The sequence below is a fragment of the Mustela lutreola genome, chromosome 9 (assembly GCF_030435805.1).
Source record: "Mustela lutreola isolate mMusLut2 chromosome 9, mMusLut2.pri, whole genome shotgun sequence".
In the NCBI taxonomy this organism is placed as follows: Eukaryota; Metazoa; Chordata; class Mammalia; order Carnivora; family Mustelidae; genus Mustela; species Mustela lutreola.
Window position 1 is genome coordinate 25,339,777 of NC_081298.1, and position 15,159 is coordinate 25,354,935.

At 43.2% G+C, this 15,159-nt stretch overlaps 1 protein-coding gene across 1 annotated transcript in view; it reads right to left on the bottom strand.

The window, feature by feature from the left end:
* Positions 1–722: 722 nt before the first annotated feature.
* The window catches only part of EFCAB8 (EF-hand calcium binding domain 8), a 60,523-nt gene continuing 46,086 nt past the window's right edge, over positions 723–15,159 (bottom strand). The window contains exons 23-27 of the mRNA XM_059133544.1: positions 9,426–9,594; positions 4,229–4,361; positions 2,909–3,113; positions 2,725–2,823; positions 723–1,803 (exon numbers count right to left, since the gene is read on the bottom strand). Coding sequence (XP_058989527.1) covers positions 1,393–1,803; positions 2,725–2,823; positions 2,909–3,113; positions 4,229–4,361; positions 9,426–9,594 — 1,017 coding nt within the window. The 3' untranslated portion in view covers positions 723–1,392. The remainder of the gene's footprint in view (positions 1,804–2,724; positions 2,824–2,908; positions 3,114–4,228; positions 4,362–9,425; positions 9,595–15,159) is intronic.

Here is a 15,159-nt window from a genome sequence, read left to right on the forward strand (position 1 = left end):
TAGAGGTGGTAACTCTGGGCCTGGCACTCTGTGTCAGGGGAACCTGCCCGCTGGAGGGGCCGCCAGGGAACTCCCACGGCTGGGGACAAATGTCGACAGTTAGCTGCTGCCCGAGGAGGTGGTGAGATTCCGATGGCAGTTTTCTTCACTTCCTGCAGTGTGCCTGCACCAAAACACGTAGGCAGAGGCAGTAAAATGCTGCTGTGAGGGGGCTGGGGCCTACTGAGGGGAGGGTTCACCGAAAGGCAGAGTCAGATGGAAGATTCCCCTGAGGTTAACCTGTCCTGAGCCCAACATCCAGCCAGATGGCCCCTAAGTCAGGTTCTCAGCTCCTAAAAGACCCTGACTCTCCCTCCAGGTGAGGACTCTACAGAGGCCTTTAAGAAAATCCCCTTGAGGGGGCGCCTGGGTGGCTTAGTTGTTAAGCAACTGTCTTTGGCTCAGGTCATGATCCCAAGGTCCTGGGATCGAGGCCCACATCTGGCTCTCTGCTCAGTTGGGGAGCCTGATTCTCCCTCTGCCTGCTGCTCCCCCTACTTGTGTGCTCTCTGTTAAATAAATAAATAAAATCTTTAAAAAAAGAAAAGAAAAGAAAATGAAATGAAAATCCCCTGAGGCCTGGTAATCACTAAATCCCTCCCCCCCTGCTACCCTCACCTCCCCACGGGCCTTCCTCCACCCCCGGGCAGAGGCCTTGGCCATGTCACTGCTTTTACCACCACACAATCCACGCTGAGTTCTCCACCCCAGACACTGCCCAGAGCAGCACACAAGAGAAGGATCAAGGGGCTTTGGCTCAGAAAAATCTGGATCCAAAGCAGCAGTGAGAGCCAGGCCGAGGTGCACTCCACCATGCTTTGGGGACCCCCTTGCAGGAGAGGCAGAACCGTTTGTAAATGTGGAGTTCCCTATGGCGAGTGCCTGACGGCTGAGGAGGATAGACACACAGCTGCCACGGCCTCCCAAGGGCTGCTGGACCTCACTCTAGCCATGAGGCCGAACCAAGTATCAGAAGCAGACAGCTTACCCCAGCAGCATGACCTACCCGCAGCACCACCAGGGAGCCTCTGAGGCCCCGGCCCTATGCTTTGCCTGCCAGAAGGCTGCGCCAGGTGTCCTGGGCAAGGGAACTCTCCTCTGCATCCATCCAGGGCCTTGTCAGGCAGAACACAGACACACTAAGGGGGCAAGAGACACACAGCCCAGCCTCCTGGCCTATGGGACTCCAATATCTGCAAATATTTATTTTCTTCTCCAGGACTCTGGTGAAGGAGGAGGTCAATAGGAAAAGATCTCTACCTCTGGGTCTGGCAGGGGTAATAAGCCAGGGACAGACAGGATGCCCGTGGGCCTGAGCCTTGTGCTGGGGGGCTGGAGAAAGGGTGGGCCACCTTAGAACTGGATGTGGTACCTCTTCTTCATGGAGGAACGAAGGGTGGTCTTGAGAGGTCTTGAGAGCAGTTCGATGGATGAGGCAACAGGCATGGGAGTCACCGACCTCTGCATGACATACCTGTTTGCCTGGGACAGGACCAAGGGAGAGGACAGGAGGTAGGGGGAGCTGGACAAGGCCAACTCCAGGAAGTCAGAGCCTGAGGCCGTCACGGAGAGGGTGGCGCTGGGGGAGAGGGAGGTGGCAGAAGAGCTGGTGTTCTTATCAGGATCCGGGTCCTTGTGGCTGCAGGGGGCCGCCAGGTGCATGTGCGGGCCCTGGTGCTCGAGAATGTCATGCAGCCCGAGGTCAGGTGTGTGGGTGGGCGACAGGTTGTTGAAGTGCAGGCTTTGGTAGATCTGAGGTGAAATCTGAGGGGGCAAGAGAGCAGGGGAGTTTGGGGAATTCACCCAGGATCAAGAACAGGCTCCCAGGAAGGATGGGCCCTGGGGTCTTCCTGGACAAAAGAAGTTTCCAGAGTACCGTGGTTTTCATGGAGAACCACACCCTGCTGGCACTGCAAGCCCACCATGGGCCAGGCCTGGCACCTGGCCCTTCTCCTGGGGTCGGCAACCACGCTTCGTGCTCAGCTCAGGACTATCCTCATCTCGGAATGAGACCTCTGGACTCAAGATGGACTTGAGTGGGGCCCTCACCTCTCCTGTCAGCACACCCCAGGCTGCGCTTGGAGGCCCATCTCTAGAAGGCAGGAATGCTGAACAGCCTCCCTCGGCACTGCCCTCTCCTCGCCCAGACCAGAGGGCTTCTCTCCCTTCAAGTGCCCACCACAAAGTGGGGAAGCTGCATGGCAGACGCCTCTGGGAGAGGCTGCAGTCTGCCCGAGAGAGGGAGGATGGGGTTCAGAGCTGCCCTGCAAAACCCCCAGCCTCCTTTTCCTTTCCCCCAGCAGAGCACCCTGCCATTCCCTCCATCCTTTACCCAGCACAAAGAGACCCTCCCCCATGTCTGCTCTAGAGTGGCCCATGGTGTGGCGGTAGACAAGTAACCAGAGGAATAGCCAGACTCTGGGAAATTCTTGGAAGTTTAGCAAAAGTACCAGGCCCGAGGAGAATCTCCTCCCCTAGGCCTGATGAGCTGTGTCCTCAGAGACAAAATCGGTGTCCGTGGCCTCACCCAGGGCCTCTGCAGCCAGACCAGCCTCACCCCAGAGCTGCCCGTGGCCCTGCCCTGGCCTTGAGGGCCTGGTGGACAGGAGGGTGGAAGGTGGCTGCTGCTGCTGGCGGAGGCCGCCAGCACCAGCATCTCAGGGAGCGAGCCCTGCCCTGTGTCACCTGGTGCTTCATCCAGCCGTACTGCACTTCAGTGGACAGGAGTCGGGGGCTCCGGGACCGAACCTTGGGCTTGTACGCTGCTCCCACAACTTTGCTTATCTGCGGGAGCCATGGACAAGAGTGAAGCCTCGGGGCTGGCCGTGGCGGGCCCCTCTGTGCCCCTGGGTCCCCCACGCAGCCTCACCTGCTTGCCCTTGGACTCCCACTTGAGCCAGCTGCGTTCGATGTCTTCCAGGGAGCGCTCTCTGGCCCATGGGGACGTCTGGGTGATCTTCTGCAGCTTAGCCCACGCCTCAGCCTCTCTGGTGGCCTTCCCATTCAGGAGAGCCATGAGAGCCACCTGTTCCCGCCGCTGGTATACTAGGGCCTCGGCCAGAGCCCTCTCCTCCCTGATGGAAAGGATTTTCCTTCATAAGACACCCTTATGCCACAAGGCGGGCCAGGCTTCCCTCGGAGCCCAAGAGAATTTCTCCCTCCTGGGCTCGATCCTCTCCCAACCTTCTTATCCCTCCCCCAAGGCCGTACCGCTCAGGTCCATCATTAAACAGTGTCCAGGCAACGTTAGCAAAGCCCAGATTAAACCAACCCCTGACAAGTCCTGCGACCTTTCCTACCACCCTGTGCTGTCCCCGATGGAGGCCTGATACCCCATCTTGACTTTACCTGGACCTCGCCTTGTGAAATAGTTAAACACCCTCTCCCTCCCAGGAAAACCCTGCCCCTGCCTTGTTTGCTGACCCCACATGGGACGTATGCCTTGACGAGAGGGGAGGAGCAACAAAGACATATGGGTGCCTGGAAAACTACTTACGTAACAAAACCCAACTCCAAGAATCTCTTCTCCTAGGAAGAATTTTTGCTTGATCCACCCCATGAGGTGACTGTCCTCTGAGCCATTCCTGTTCTTAACAGTCCCCTCACTTACCACATAAAATAGCAGCCATGAATTTGCATGTCCATCTCCCCAGAGAACTAGGAGTTCTCTGAGGCAGAACCTATGTCTGGATTGCTTTGGATTTCTAGAAGCCAGCACAGAGTCTGGCACTCAGCAGGACCACAATAAATATTTTTTTGAATGACCCCAAATTATCTGAGACTTGGTTAGGATTAAGAGTGGAACATGGATGCAGGAGGAACCTGGAGAGGAAAGCAGCAGCAAGCAGCAGCCTGACCCCCCACCACAAATCAGGGCCTCTAGCCACGTAGAAATGGCCTCAGCAAGGAAGCCAGCCCCGACTAATCAGGACCTGACTCCGGGGCTGGGGCCCATCGAAGAGCTTGCCTTTTTATATTTTCTGCTGGTTTGTACTAAACTTTCAGCTGAGATGGGCTCCTAGGTCACAGCTGCCACCTGTACAGTCAGATTACCTGCGGGTCCCAAGTCTCTGGCCCTCCCCAAAGGTGCCCACACTACCAGACCCAGACGAGGCTGCCCAGGACCTGGGAAGGCTCCCAGCATCCTCCTCATTGGGCCAGCAGGACCAGGTGGGCTGTGATAACTCACTCCAGCTCTGGACGGAAGGCCTTCTGGGCAGCTTCTGCAGAGCCAGCCTCCTCCTTCAAGCTTTTTCTCACTTCAAGATCACCAACCATCTGAATATCCTGCAGCCTTTTCCAAACACTCAGGCCAAACGTCCCTGTGATTTAACCAGATGTGGCTCAATAACAAGAACTAGTCTACCTCCCTCTCCTCTGATCCTTCTGCCCTTTACCCTCCACCTTCAAGAGTCATCTAGCAAACCCTTACCCCTGGCCTGCACTTCATCGTGCTTACCACAACCAGGCATTATGCTGGCTACTCAAAAAAATACCTGAAGGAATGAGACACTAGCCCTAGAATATACTTGGAGCATAGGCCAAAGCATCCAGCCCCACATGTAGGCTGAGATGGAAAGAGCACTATGGCAATGACCATGACCCTCAGTTGGGCTTACGTGGTTCATGTATCAAGTAACAATGGCACAGAATGACCAGGCATCCATCAGATGTGAGGTGGGGGTGGAACTGGGGAGGAACAGGGCTGGAGGAGAAAGAAGGTAGTAAGAACAGAAAAACATCAGTCCCACTTTGGGGCAGGGCATAGCTAGTAGTAAGTCATTCTCCTGCTGCAGAATTTTTTAAAAATTAAAAAATATATATAGTCAGAAATCCTATTTTAAGAAGTTATCACAGATCAGTAGAAGTGAAAAAGAGTAGATGAACTAAAGTACAGAAAGGGAAGAGTCCTTCCAAGAAGAACTGAAATTGCAGGCTGCTTCTTCCCTGGGAGTATTTTCTGAGTCTGGGCATAGGCTGAGGGAGAATCAGGGTCTGCTTCAACAAAGGAAGTTTCTGGAAGGAAAAGAAACCATCCGGGCTTCTGAGCAGGATGGATCAAGTCTAGTGGAATTCCACATGCATTGCTGCGTCTTCCACAGGATATTTGCTGAGCCCTGGGGGAGCTGAGGGCCTGGAAGTTGGGCTAGACAGAATGAGGTTGTTGGGAGACAAAAGTCTCACTAGTAGAAGAAGACTTTAACAAACACAAACAGACTTCACTCATGAGACAAACTTCACAATGGAAGACAGAAGCAAACAGTCTAATGAAAGCTGCAGCCCAGACCCAGCCCATTCGGCTCCTGATTGTAGTGAGAGGAACAGCCCTATAGAGAGGAACTAGCACACACACTGGAGGAAAAGCATACCAATTTCAGTCTCTGTGGTGCTTTTATACAAAGTCCAGAAAAGTATTGGGTTTCATTTTGGATTTGGTTTTAGTTTTGGTTTTGGTTTTGGTGGTGGGAGGTGTTGTTTTTGTTTTGGAGGTTTTGGAAGGGTGGATTTTTTAATGCATATAACATGTAAAAAGACAGGAAAAGTATAATCAATAATAAAAGGAAGAAATAGGCATTAGAATCAGACCCACAGATAATTCTGATGTTGGAGCTATCAGATAAAACTTTAAAATAACGATTGTAAATACTTAAATAAAATAACAGAAAATATGAACAAAGTGAAGGAAAAGAAGGAGAATTTCTATAAAGAATTGGATTCTATAGGAAAGAAACAAATGTATATTTGAGAACTAAAAAACATACAAAATGAAGAAATAACTGAATGGACTTAATAGCAGGCTGCATACAGAAGACAGAATTAATGAATTGGAAGGCAGGTCAGCAGAAAATATACAAAAAATAACTAGAGTGCAGAAATTGAAAAAAAATAAAACAAACAAAAAAAGAAAAACAGAGAGAACAGAACAGAGTATGAGAGATAAATGGGGCATAATCAAATGTTCTAATATACATGTAACTGGAACCCCACAATAGGAGAAGAGAGGATAGGCAAAGAAGTGCTGAAGAGATAATATTTAACAATTTTTTAAAACTGATTAAAAATAGCAACCCACAGGTTGAAAAAGATCCGTGAACTCTGAGCAGGATGAACACTAATAAAGCCACACTTAGGCATATCATAGTCAAACTGCTGAAAGCCAAAAGTAGTCAGAGAAAAAAGAAAAATTACCTTCAAAGTATCAACTTATGGGGCATCTGGGTGGCTCAGTTGGTCAAACAACAGATTCTGTTTGAGCTCAGGTCATGATCTCAAGGTCAAGAGATCAAGCCCCATGTTGGAGTCTGCCTAAATGGATTCTGCTTAAGATTCTCTCCCTCTCCCTCTGCCCCTCTCCACCCAACCCAATTCACATACTCTCTCTCTCAAAAAAAGAAAAAGAAAGAATCAACTTACAACTGACTTTTCAAAAGAAAATATAGAAACCATAGATGATAGAAAAAACTTTTTTTAAAGTACTGAAAGGAAATAAAACTCCACTGAGAATTCTATGCCCAGTAAAATAGTCTTAACATTTTAAGGCAAAATAAAGATGTTTTCAGATGAGAAAAATCTTAAAGAACTAATCACTAGCAGGGATGCCTGGGTAGCTGGTTAAGGGACCAACGTTTTTTAAGATTTTATTTATTTATTTGAGAGAGAGAGAGAGCATGAGTGAGAGAAGGAGCAGTGGGAGGAAGAAAGTAAGATTCTTGCGGAAGAAGTGATATCAGTTTGGGGTGCCTGAGTGGCTCAGTAGGTTAGTGTCTACTTCAGCTCAAGTCATGATCCCAGGGTCCTGGGATCAAGCCCCACATGGGGTTCCCTATTCTGCCTCTCTGTCTGCCTGCTCTCCCTGCTTGTACTTTCTCTTTTTTCTCTCTGTCAAATAAATAAATAAGTCTTGAAAAAACAAAAAGAAGTGGTATGAGGTCAAGAGTGCATATTATAATCTCTAGAGTAACTGATAATGAATATTATAAAAATATACAATTAAAGAGCTAATAAAGGAATAAAACAAGATAATCGTTTTAAATACTTGACTAATCCAAGAGAAGGCAGAAAAGGAATAATAAAGGAGTGAAGAACAGAAAACAAGTATTAAGACAATAGACTTAAACCATATAACTAATTTCTTTACTATTTGAATGGACTAAATATCCAATTAAAAGGCAAATATTGTCAGGATGAAAAAAATAGGTCTTAATATAATGATCTTCAAAAGAGGTACATTTTTTAAAAATTTTATTTATTTATTGAGAAAGAGAGAGAGAGAGGATGAGAAGAGAGAGGTCATCAGGAGAAGAAGACTCCATGCTGAGCAGGAAGCCTGATGTGGGACTTGATCCTGGGACTCCAGGATCATGACCTGAGCCAAAGGCAGTTGCTTAACCAACTGAGCCACCCAGGTGTCCCAAAAGAGGCATATTTAAGTATAAGCACAGAGATAGGATGAAAAGTCATGCAGGCAAGGGGTAATTGCAATACAATTATAAGATGAATTAAATGCTGAGGTTAAGGTTGACCCCGTGGTAACTACAGTTAACAATACTATATTGCACACTTGAAATTTGCTAAGAGAGTAGATATTAAGTGTTTTCACCACCAAAAAAAAAATAGTAACTATGTGAGGTGTAGATGTATTAATTATCTTGATTGTGGTAATCATTTCATAATGTTCCCATATACCAAATCATCATGTTGTACACTTAAAATGTCAGCTTACTCAGTCTTTTTTTTTTTTTTTTTTTGGTTTCTATTGCCATGTCTTCATAGTCACTAATCTTTTCTTCTGTAGTATCTAATCTGCTCTTAATCCTATCCACTGTATTTTTATCTCAGACATTGTCACTTTTAATTTTTAAATTCAATTTGTGTCTTTTTACATATTCCAGCTTCTCTTTAATATGCTGTTTTCTTCTAATTTTGTAACACATGAAATATATTCATAATATTTATATATATTATATATTATGTTACATCTATGTATACTATATTATATATAATTTATAATATTACAAATGTATTTGTATATGTTATATATAATTTATACTACCTTTGTATTATATTATGTATAATATTTATTATCTATGTATATTTATTTATTATAAATTATACCTCAGAAATTATTATTCTTTGCTGCCTGCTGTCTAATGCCTGGAAACTGTTATATATGTATTTTGTTCATGCTTTTAGTCATTTAAAGTGGGAATGTAAATCCAGTCCCTGTTACTCTGTCATGTTTGGAACCAACAGCAATGATAGGCAATAGAAACAGACCCAGAAGTGAAAGATATACTGGAATTAATCAGACTTTAAAATAACTTCTATCAAAATGTTCAAGAATATAAAGAAGAAGATGAGGAATTTCATCATAGAGCAGCAATAAATTTAAAATAGTCAAAAAGTTTTTACACATATAAGAGCTGAAAAGGCAAGGAAACTGAAGTAAACTAATTCTAAAAGGAATAAACCTTTGGTAAGAGACAAGAGACCAAAGCTGCTTTCAATCCTGGCAGAGTAATGACAGGAAGATGAGCCCTCTGTGGAGGAGGAGAAACCAGATGAGTCCTTTTGAAATTTTGCCAGCCTCGCACAACATAAGAGATTATAACCCAGGATGTTTCAGCCACAGGGCGAGTATGCAGCTACCCACCGACTCTTTCCCTCAGGCCTTTGCAGGGTATATGGTGGCCATACAATGAAAGCTGGGGGCTGTGCAGAAGAGCTGAGAGATAGACCATGCATGTAGAAAGCTTAAGAAGCATAAGATGCAGGGCACTTGGGTGGCTCAGTAGGTTGGTCCTCCACCTTTGGCTCGGTTCATGATCTTAGTATCCTGTGATCAGGCCCTGCACCGGGCTTTCTGATCAGCAGGGAGCCTGCTTACCCCTCTCTCTCTCTCTGCCTACTTGTGAACTCTGTCTGTCGAATAAATAATTTTTTTTTAAAAAGAAAGCATTCTTTATGTGATAGCTAAATAGGTATATATTTACTTTCTGAAAATTCACAAGCTGAACCCTTTTGGTTTGTGCTTTTCTTTATGTATGTTATATCTTAACAAGTAAGTTTATTTTTAAAAAGAGAAAGGAATGTGCCTTCTCAGATATATGCTTTGCAAAAATATACACGGGCAAATAATTTGGGGTGGGTGGGTGGGTGTGTGGATGGACAGTTGATGGGTGGATGGACAGTTGATGGATGAATGGACAGACTGCTGAATGGACAACTGGAAAGTCTCACATCCTATGATACTGTCTGGGCAGAGCCAGCTGCTGTAGTTTGAAACCCCACCCCACAGGATATAAGTTTTATGCTAGCTCAGGTTCTAACAGGGACAGGGCCATGATGGGCCATGTGGCATGGCTGAGCTTCAGTAGGACCCATACCAATGGTGTCACCGGAGAGTTTCCAAGCCTTGACGTCACCGTCCTGGCCACCACTGACAACCAGCTGGAAGCTATCCACATACAGGATGTCGGCCACACTATCCAAATGGCCCTTCCAGGCATTCAGAAGCTTGGGGGGAACCAGGGAAATGGTCTGGCCAGCCACAACCTACGGGGGACAGTACAGGAGAACTACTTATACTGGAGGCAGTAGAGCACTCTGGAAGGATCCTAGGACACAGTCCCCTGGCCCATGTCCCAAGGTTCTAGTTCTAGACATGTTCCCACATTAACTTAGGTAAGTCCTGGCACTTCTCTGGGCCTCATTGGTCCTTTTGGTAAATATCATAAAAAAGCATTTGCATATTACTATGTTGCTTACCAGCTGCATTTACAGATCATTCCATTTGAACATTATAACAACCTTACAGGATGTGTGAGTCTCACCATTTCACAGAGGAGAGAAATGAGCCCACAGCCACATAGCTAGAAAGTGGTGAGGCTCGGACAAGAACCCAGTCTTCTTCTAAAATTATTCAGAGGGGCACTGTGAATAGAACAGGGTGCGCAAGGGAGTGTTGGATCACATTACACTATGAAAGAATGAACTCTACTTAACTGGGAAATAAGTAAAAATAACCAAGACTGTCCTAAATAAAACAATATTGAAGGGGGATATATTTTTACCATGTTTGAATATGTTAAGTCACAACATAAAAACTTGAAACAGAACAATGGGAGATGATAGAAAGCTCAGAAACCAACATACATTTATATAAAATATCTATATGTGAGAGTGCCAGGAAAATTTGTGGTAATGGAGAGCAGGACCCATAAGCAGTGATGGAATACCGGGTAAACTATGAAGAGAAACTTCAATCACTGTTGTGTTTCTTATGACTAAAGAAACCCCTGAGCGCCTGGCTGGTTCAGCTGGCGGACCTTGCAACTCTTGATCTTAGGGTTGGGAGTTTGAGCCCCATGTTGGGCCTGGAGCCTACTTGAATAAACATTTTTTTGAAATTTAAAAAAACAACTAAAGAAACACTAAAAGGGCCATAGAATTCTTTTTAATGAGACTTCAAAATATCTAAAAGAAAACATGAATGAGTATTTAGCTTATCTCTGATTAAGAAAGTGATTGACAATGGGAAATACCACATTGAGCCTCCAGAAATTGTCATTTTAAAATTGTCATAAATAAAATTAAAAGGTAAATGACCAACCAGGGGGAAATACTGGCAATATATATGACAGATAATAAGTTAATATTTTAGTAAGTTTAAAAATTATTATAGAAAAAAATGATTATGGATCATTTGCAAAAGATGGTTACCACAATAGAAGAATGGACAGAGGACATGAAGAGACAATTCACAAAACTATGCATGGTCAATAAAATAAGATGTCAATATCACTAATAAGCAAAGATATCTTCATTAAAATCAAAGGAAATGGGTGCTTGGGTGGCTCAGTCAATTAAGCAGCTGGCGGCTCAGGTCAAGATCCCATGGTCCTGGGATCAAGTCCCAAATCCAGCTCCCTGCTCAGTGGAGAGCCTGCTTCTCCCTCTTACTCTGCCTGCTGCTCTGCCTACTTGTGCTTTCTCTCTCTCTGTATCTCTCTGTCAAATAAATAAACAAAATCTTTTTTTTAAGTAATAAATAAATAAATAAAATCAAAGGAAACCATTTACATCTAAAAATCAGCCAAAAGTTGTTTTTTTCACTTCAAACATTTATTTATTTAATGCCTTCTATAAGCAAGGCACTCTATCGACCCAAGGAACCCTCACTCAGATGAATACCACTAATAATAAATATTTCTTGCTGGCAAGGATAAAGCAAAATATTAGAAGTACAAAACTCTATAAACTTTCTGGAGTGCAGTTTGCAGTACATAGTAAAGGCTTTGGAAAGATTTATGTTGTTTCAGATACTATTTCCATGAGATAAACTACCAGATGTGCAGGTAAACAACTACGAACAACAAAAAGATTTGTGAAAAAGAAAAATTGCTCAATCATTTTTATAGCTTTTAAATACAGTCTTATTGAAATATAATTCACACACAATTTACCCATTTAAAGGGCTTGCTTTGGCGGTTTTTAGTATATTCACAGAGTTTGCAACCACCGTTACGATAAATTTTAGGTCATTTCATCGTCCCACACTTGATGTAAGTGGAATCAGACAGTATGTGGTCTTTTGTGACTAGCTTCTTTCACTTAGCATGTTTTCAAGTCATGTGGTATTTTAGTGTGTATCAGTACTTCATTCCTTTCCTTATGCATTCATCCATTGTGGACATGTGGGCTGTTTTCACTTCTTGGCTATTACAACTAATGCTGCTATAAACACCCATATATAAGATTTTGTGCAGAAACGATTTCATTTCTCTTGGGTGTATTGCTGGGTCCTATGGTAACTCCACGTTTAACTTTCTGAAAAACTGTTAAACTGTTTTCCAAAGTGGCTATATTGCCTTATGTTCTTACCAGCAATGTTTGGGAGTTCCAATTTATCTTTTATTATCTATATTATTATCTACACCCAACTCTTCTTATCCACAGCCATCCTAATGAGTGGGAAGTGGGATCGCATTATTGTTTTGATAGGAATTTCCCTACTTCCTAATGATGCTCAGCATCATTTCATATACTTATTGGTGATTTGTATCTCCTTGAAGAAATGTCTAGTAGATCCTTTGCCCATTTTTAATTGGGTTAATTGTCTTTTTATTGTCAATGTGAAGGAATTCTTTGAATAGTCTGGATACTAGTTTCTTATAATATAGATGATTTGCAAATATTTTTCTTCTATTCTATATGTCACCTTTTCCCTTTTTTTTTTTTAAAAAAAGATTTTATTTATTTATTTGACAGACAGAGATCACAAGTAGGCAGAAAGGCAGGCTGAGAAAGGAGGAAGCAGGCTCCCTGCTGAGCAGAGAACCTGATGCAGGACTCGATCCCAGGACCCTGGGATCATGACCCGAGCTGAAGGCAGAGGCTTTAACCCACTGAGCCACCCAGGCGCGCCACCTTTTCCCTTTCTTAACAGTGTCTTTTGCAGGCTGAAAGTTTTTAAATTTGACAAAATTCACTTTATTTGTTCCTTTTGTTGCTTGTGATTCTGTGTCATATTTAAGAAATATTGTCTAACCCAGAGTCGTGCAGATTTCTCTCTATGCTTTCTTCTAAGAGTCTTATAATTTTAACTCTTCCATTTAGGTCCATGACCACTGAAGTTAATTTTTCCGTATGTTGTGAAGTATGTTCTTCTCTGTTAGATGTTCATTCTTCTGATGTGGATATCCAGTCTTCCCAGCACCATTTGTTTAAAAAGACTATTCTTTCCTCCATTTGATCATTTTGGCACCTTTGCCAAAAATCAATTGACTATGAGTTTATTTTTCCCTTTTAATTCTATTTCATTGGCATATATGTCTACCCTAATGCTAGTACCACACTATTTTCACTGCAGCTTCAGAGTAAGTTTTGAAGTTGCGAAGTGTGACTTTTCCAACTCTGTTCATTCTCAAGATTTTTGAACTATTCTAGGTCACTTGTATTTCCATCTGAAAAAATTCATATTCATTCATTCATTCATTCATTTTTTTAATTTTACATTTTTAATTTTTTTAAAATCTTTATAAGCATATAATGTATTTTTATCCCCAGGGGTACAGGTCTGTGAATCGCCAGGTTTACATACTTCACAGCACTCACCATAGCACATACCCTCCCCAATGTCCATAACCACACCCCCCTCTCCCACACTCTCAGTTTGTTTTGTGAGATTAAGAGACTTCTGGTTTGTCTCCCTCCCAATCCCATCTTGTTTCATTCATTCTTCTCCTACCCCCTTAACCCCCCATGTTGCATCTCCACTGCCTCATATCAGGGAGATCATATGATAGTTGTCTTTCTCCAATTGACTTATTTCGCTAAGCATGATACCTTCTAGTTCCATCCATGTCGTCACAAATGGCAAGATTTCAGTTCTTTTGATGGCTGCATAGTATTCCATTGTGTATATATACCACATCTTCTTTACCCATTCATCTGTTGATGGACATCTAGGTTCTTTCCATAGTTTGGCTATTGTAGACACTGCTGCTATAAACATTCAGGTGCACGTGCCCCTTCGGATCACTACATTTGTATCTTTAGGGTAAATACCCAGTAGTGCAATTGCTTGGTCATAAGGTAGCTCTATTTTCAACTTTTTGAAGAACCTCCATGCTGTTTTCCAGAGTGGTTGCACCAACTTGCATTCCCACCAGCAGTGTAGGAGGGTTCCCCTCCTTTCTCCACATCCTCGCCAGCATCTGTCATTTCCTGACTTGTTAATTTTAGCCATTCTGACTGGTGTGAGGTGGTATCTCATTGTGGTTTTGATTTGTATTTCCGTGATGCTGAGTGATGTGGTACACTTTTTCATGTGTCTGTTGGCCATCTGGATGTCTTCTTTGCAGAAATGTCTGTTCATGTCTTCTGCCCATTTCTTGATTGGATTATTTGTTTTTTGGGTGTTGAGTTTGCTGAGTTCATTATAGATTTTGGACACTAGCCCTTTATCTGATATGTCGTTTGCAAATATCTTCTCCCATTCTGTCAGTTGTCTTTTGGTTTTGTTAACTGTTTCCTTTGCTGTGCAAAAGCTTTTGGTCTTGATGAAATCCCAATAGTTCATTTTTGTACTTGCTTCCCTTGCCTTTGGCAATGTTCCTAGGAAGATGTTGCTGCAGCTGAGGTTGAAGAGGTTGCTGCCTGTGTTCTCCTCAAGGATTTTGATGGATTCCTTTCTCACATTGAGGTCTTTTATCCATTTTGAGTCTATTTTTGTGTGTGGTGTAAGGAAATGGTCCAATTTCATTTTTCTGCATGTGGCTGTTCAATTTTCCCAACACCATTTATTGAAGAGGCTGTCTTTTTTCCATTGGATATTATTTCCTGCTTTGTTGAAGATTAGTTGACCATAGAGTTGAGAGTCTATTTCTGGGCTCTTTATTCTGTTCCATTGATCTATGTGTCTGTTTTTGTACCAGTACCGTGCTATCTTGATTATGACAGCTTTGTAATAGAGCTTGAAGTCCGGAATTGTGATGCCACCAACTTTGGCTTTCTTTTTCAATATTCCTTTGGCTATTCGAGGTCTTTTCTGGTTCCATATAAATTTTATGGTTATTTGTTCCATTTCTTTGAAAAAATGGATGGTATTTTGATAGGAATGTGTTAAATCTGTAGATTGCTTTAGGTAGCATAGACATTTTCACAATATTTGTTCTTCCAATCCAGGAACATGGAACATTTTTCCATTTCTTTGTGTCTTCCTCAATTTCTTCCATGAGTACTTTATAGTTTTCTGAGTATAGATTCTTAGCCTCTTTGGTTAGGTTTATTCCTAGGTATCTTATAGTTTTGGGTGCAATTGTAAATGGGATTGACTCCTTAATTTCTCTTTCTTCTGCCTTGTTGGTGGTGTAGAGAAATGCAACTGATTTCTGTGCATTGATTTTATATCCTGACACTTTACTGAATTCCTACATAAGTTCTAGCAGTTTTGGAGTGGAGTCTTTTGGGTTTTCCACATATAGTATCATATCATCTGCGAAGAGTGATAGTTTGACTTCTTCTTTGCCAATTTGGATGCCTTTAATTTCCTTTTGTTGTCTGATTGCTGAGGCTAGGACTTCTAGTACTATGTTGAATAGCAGTGGTGATAATGGA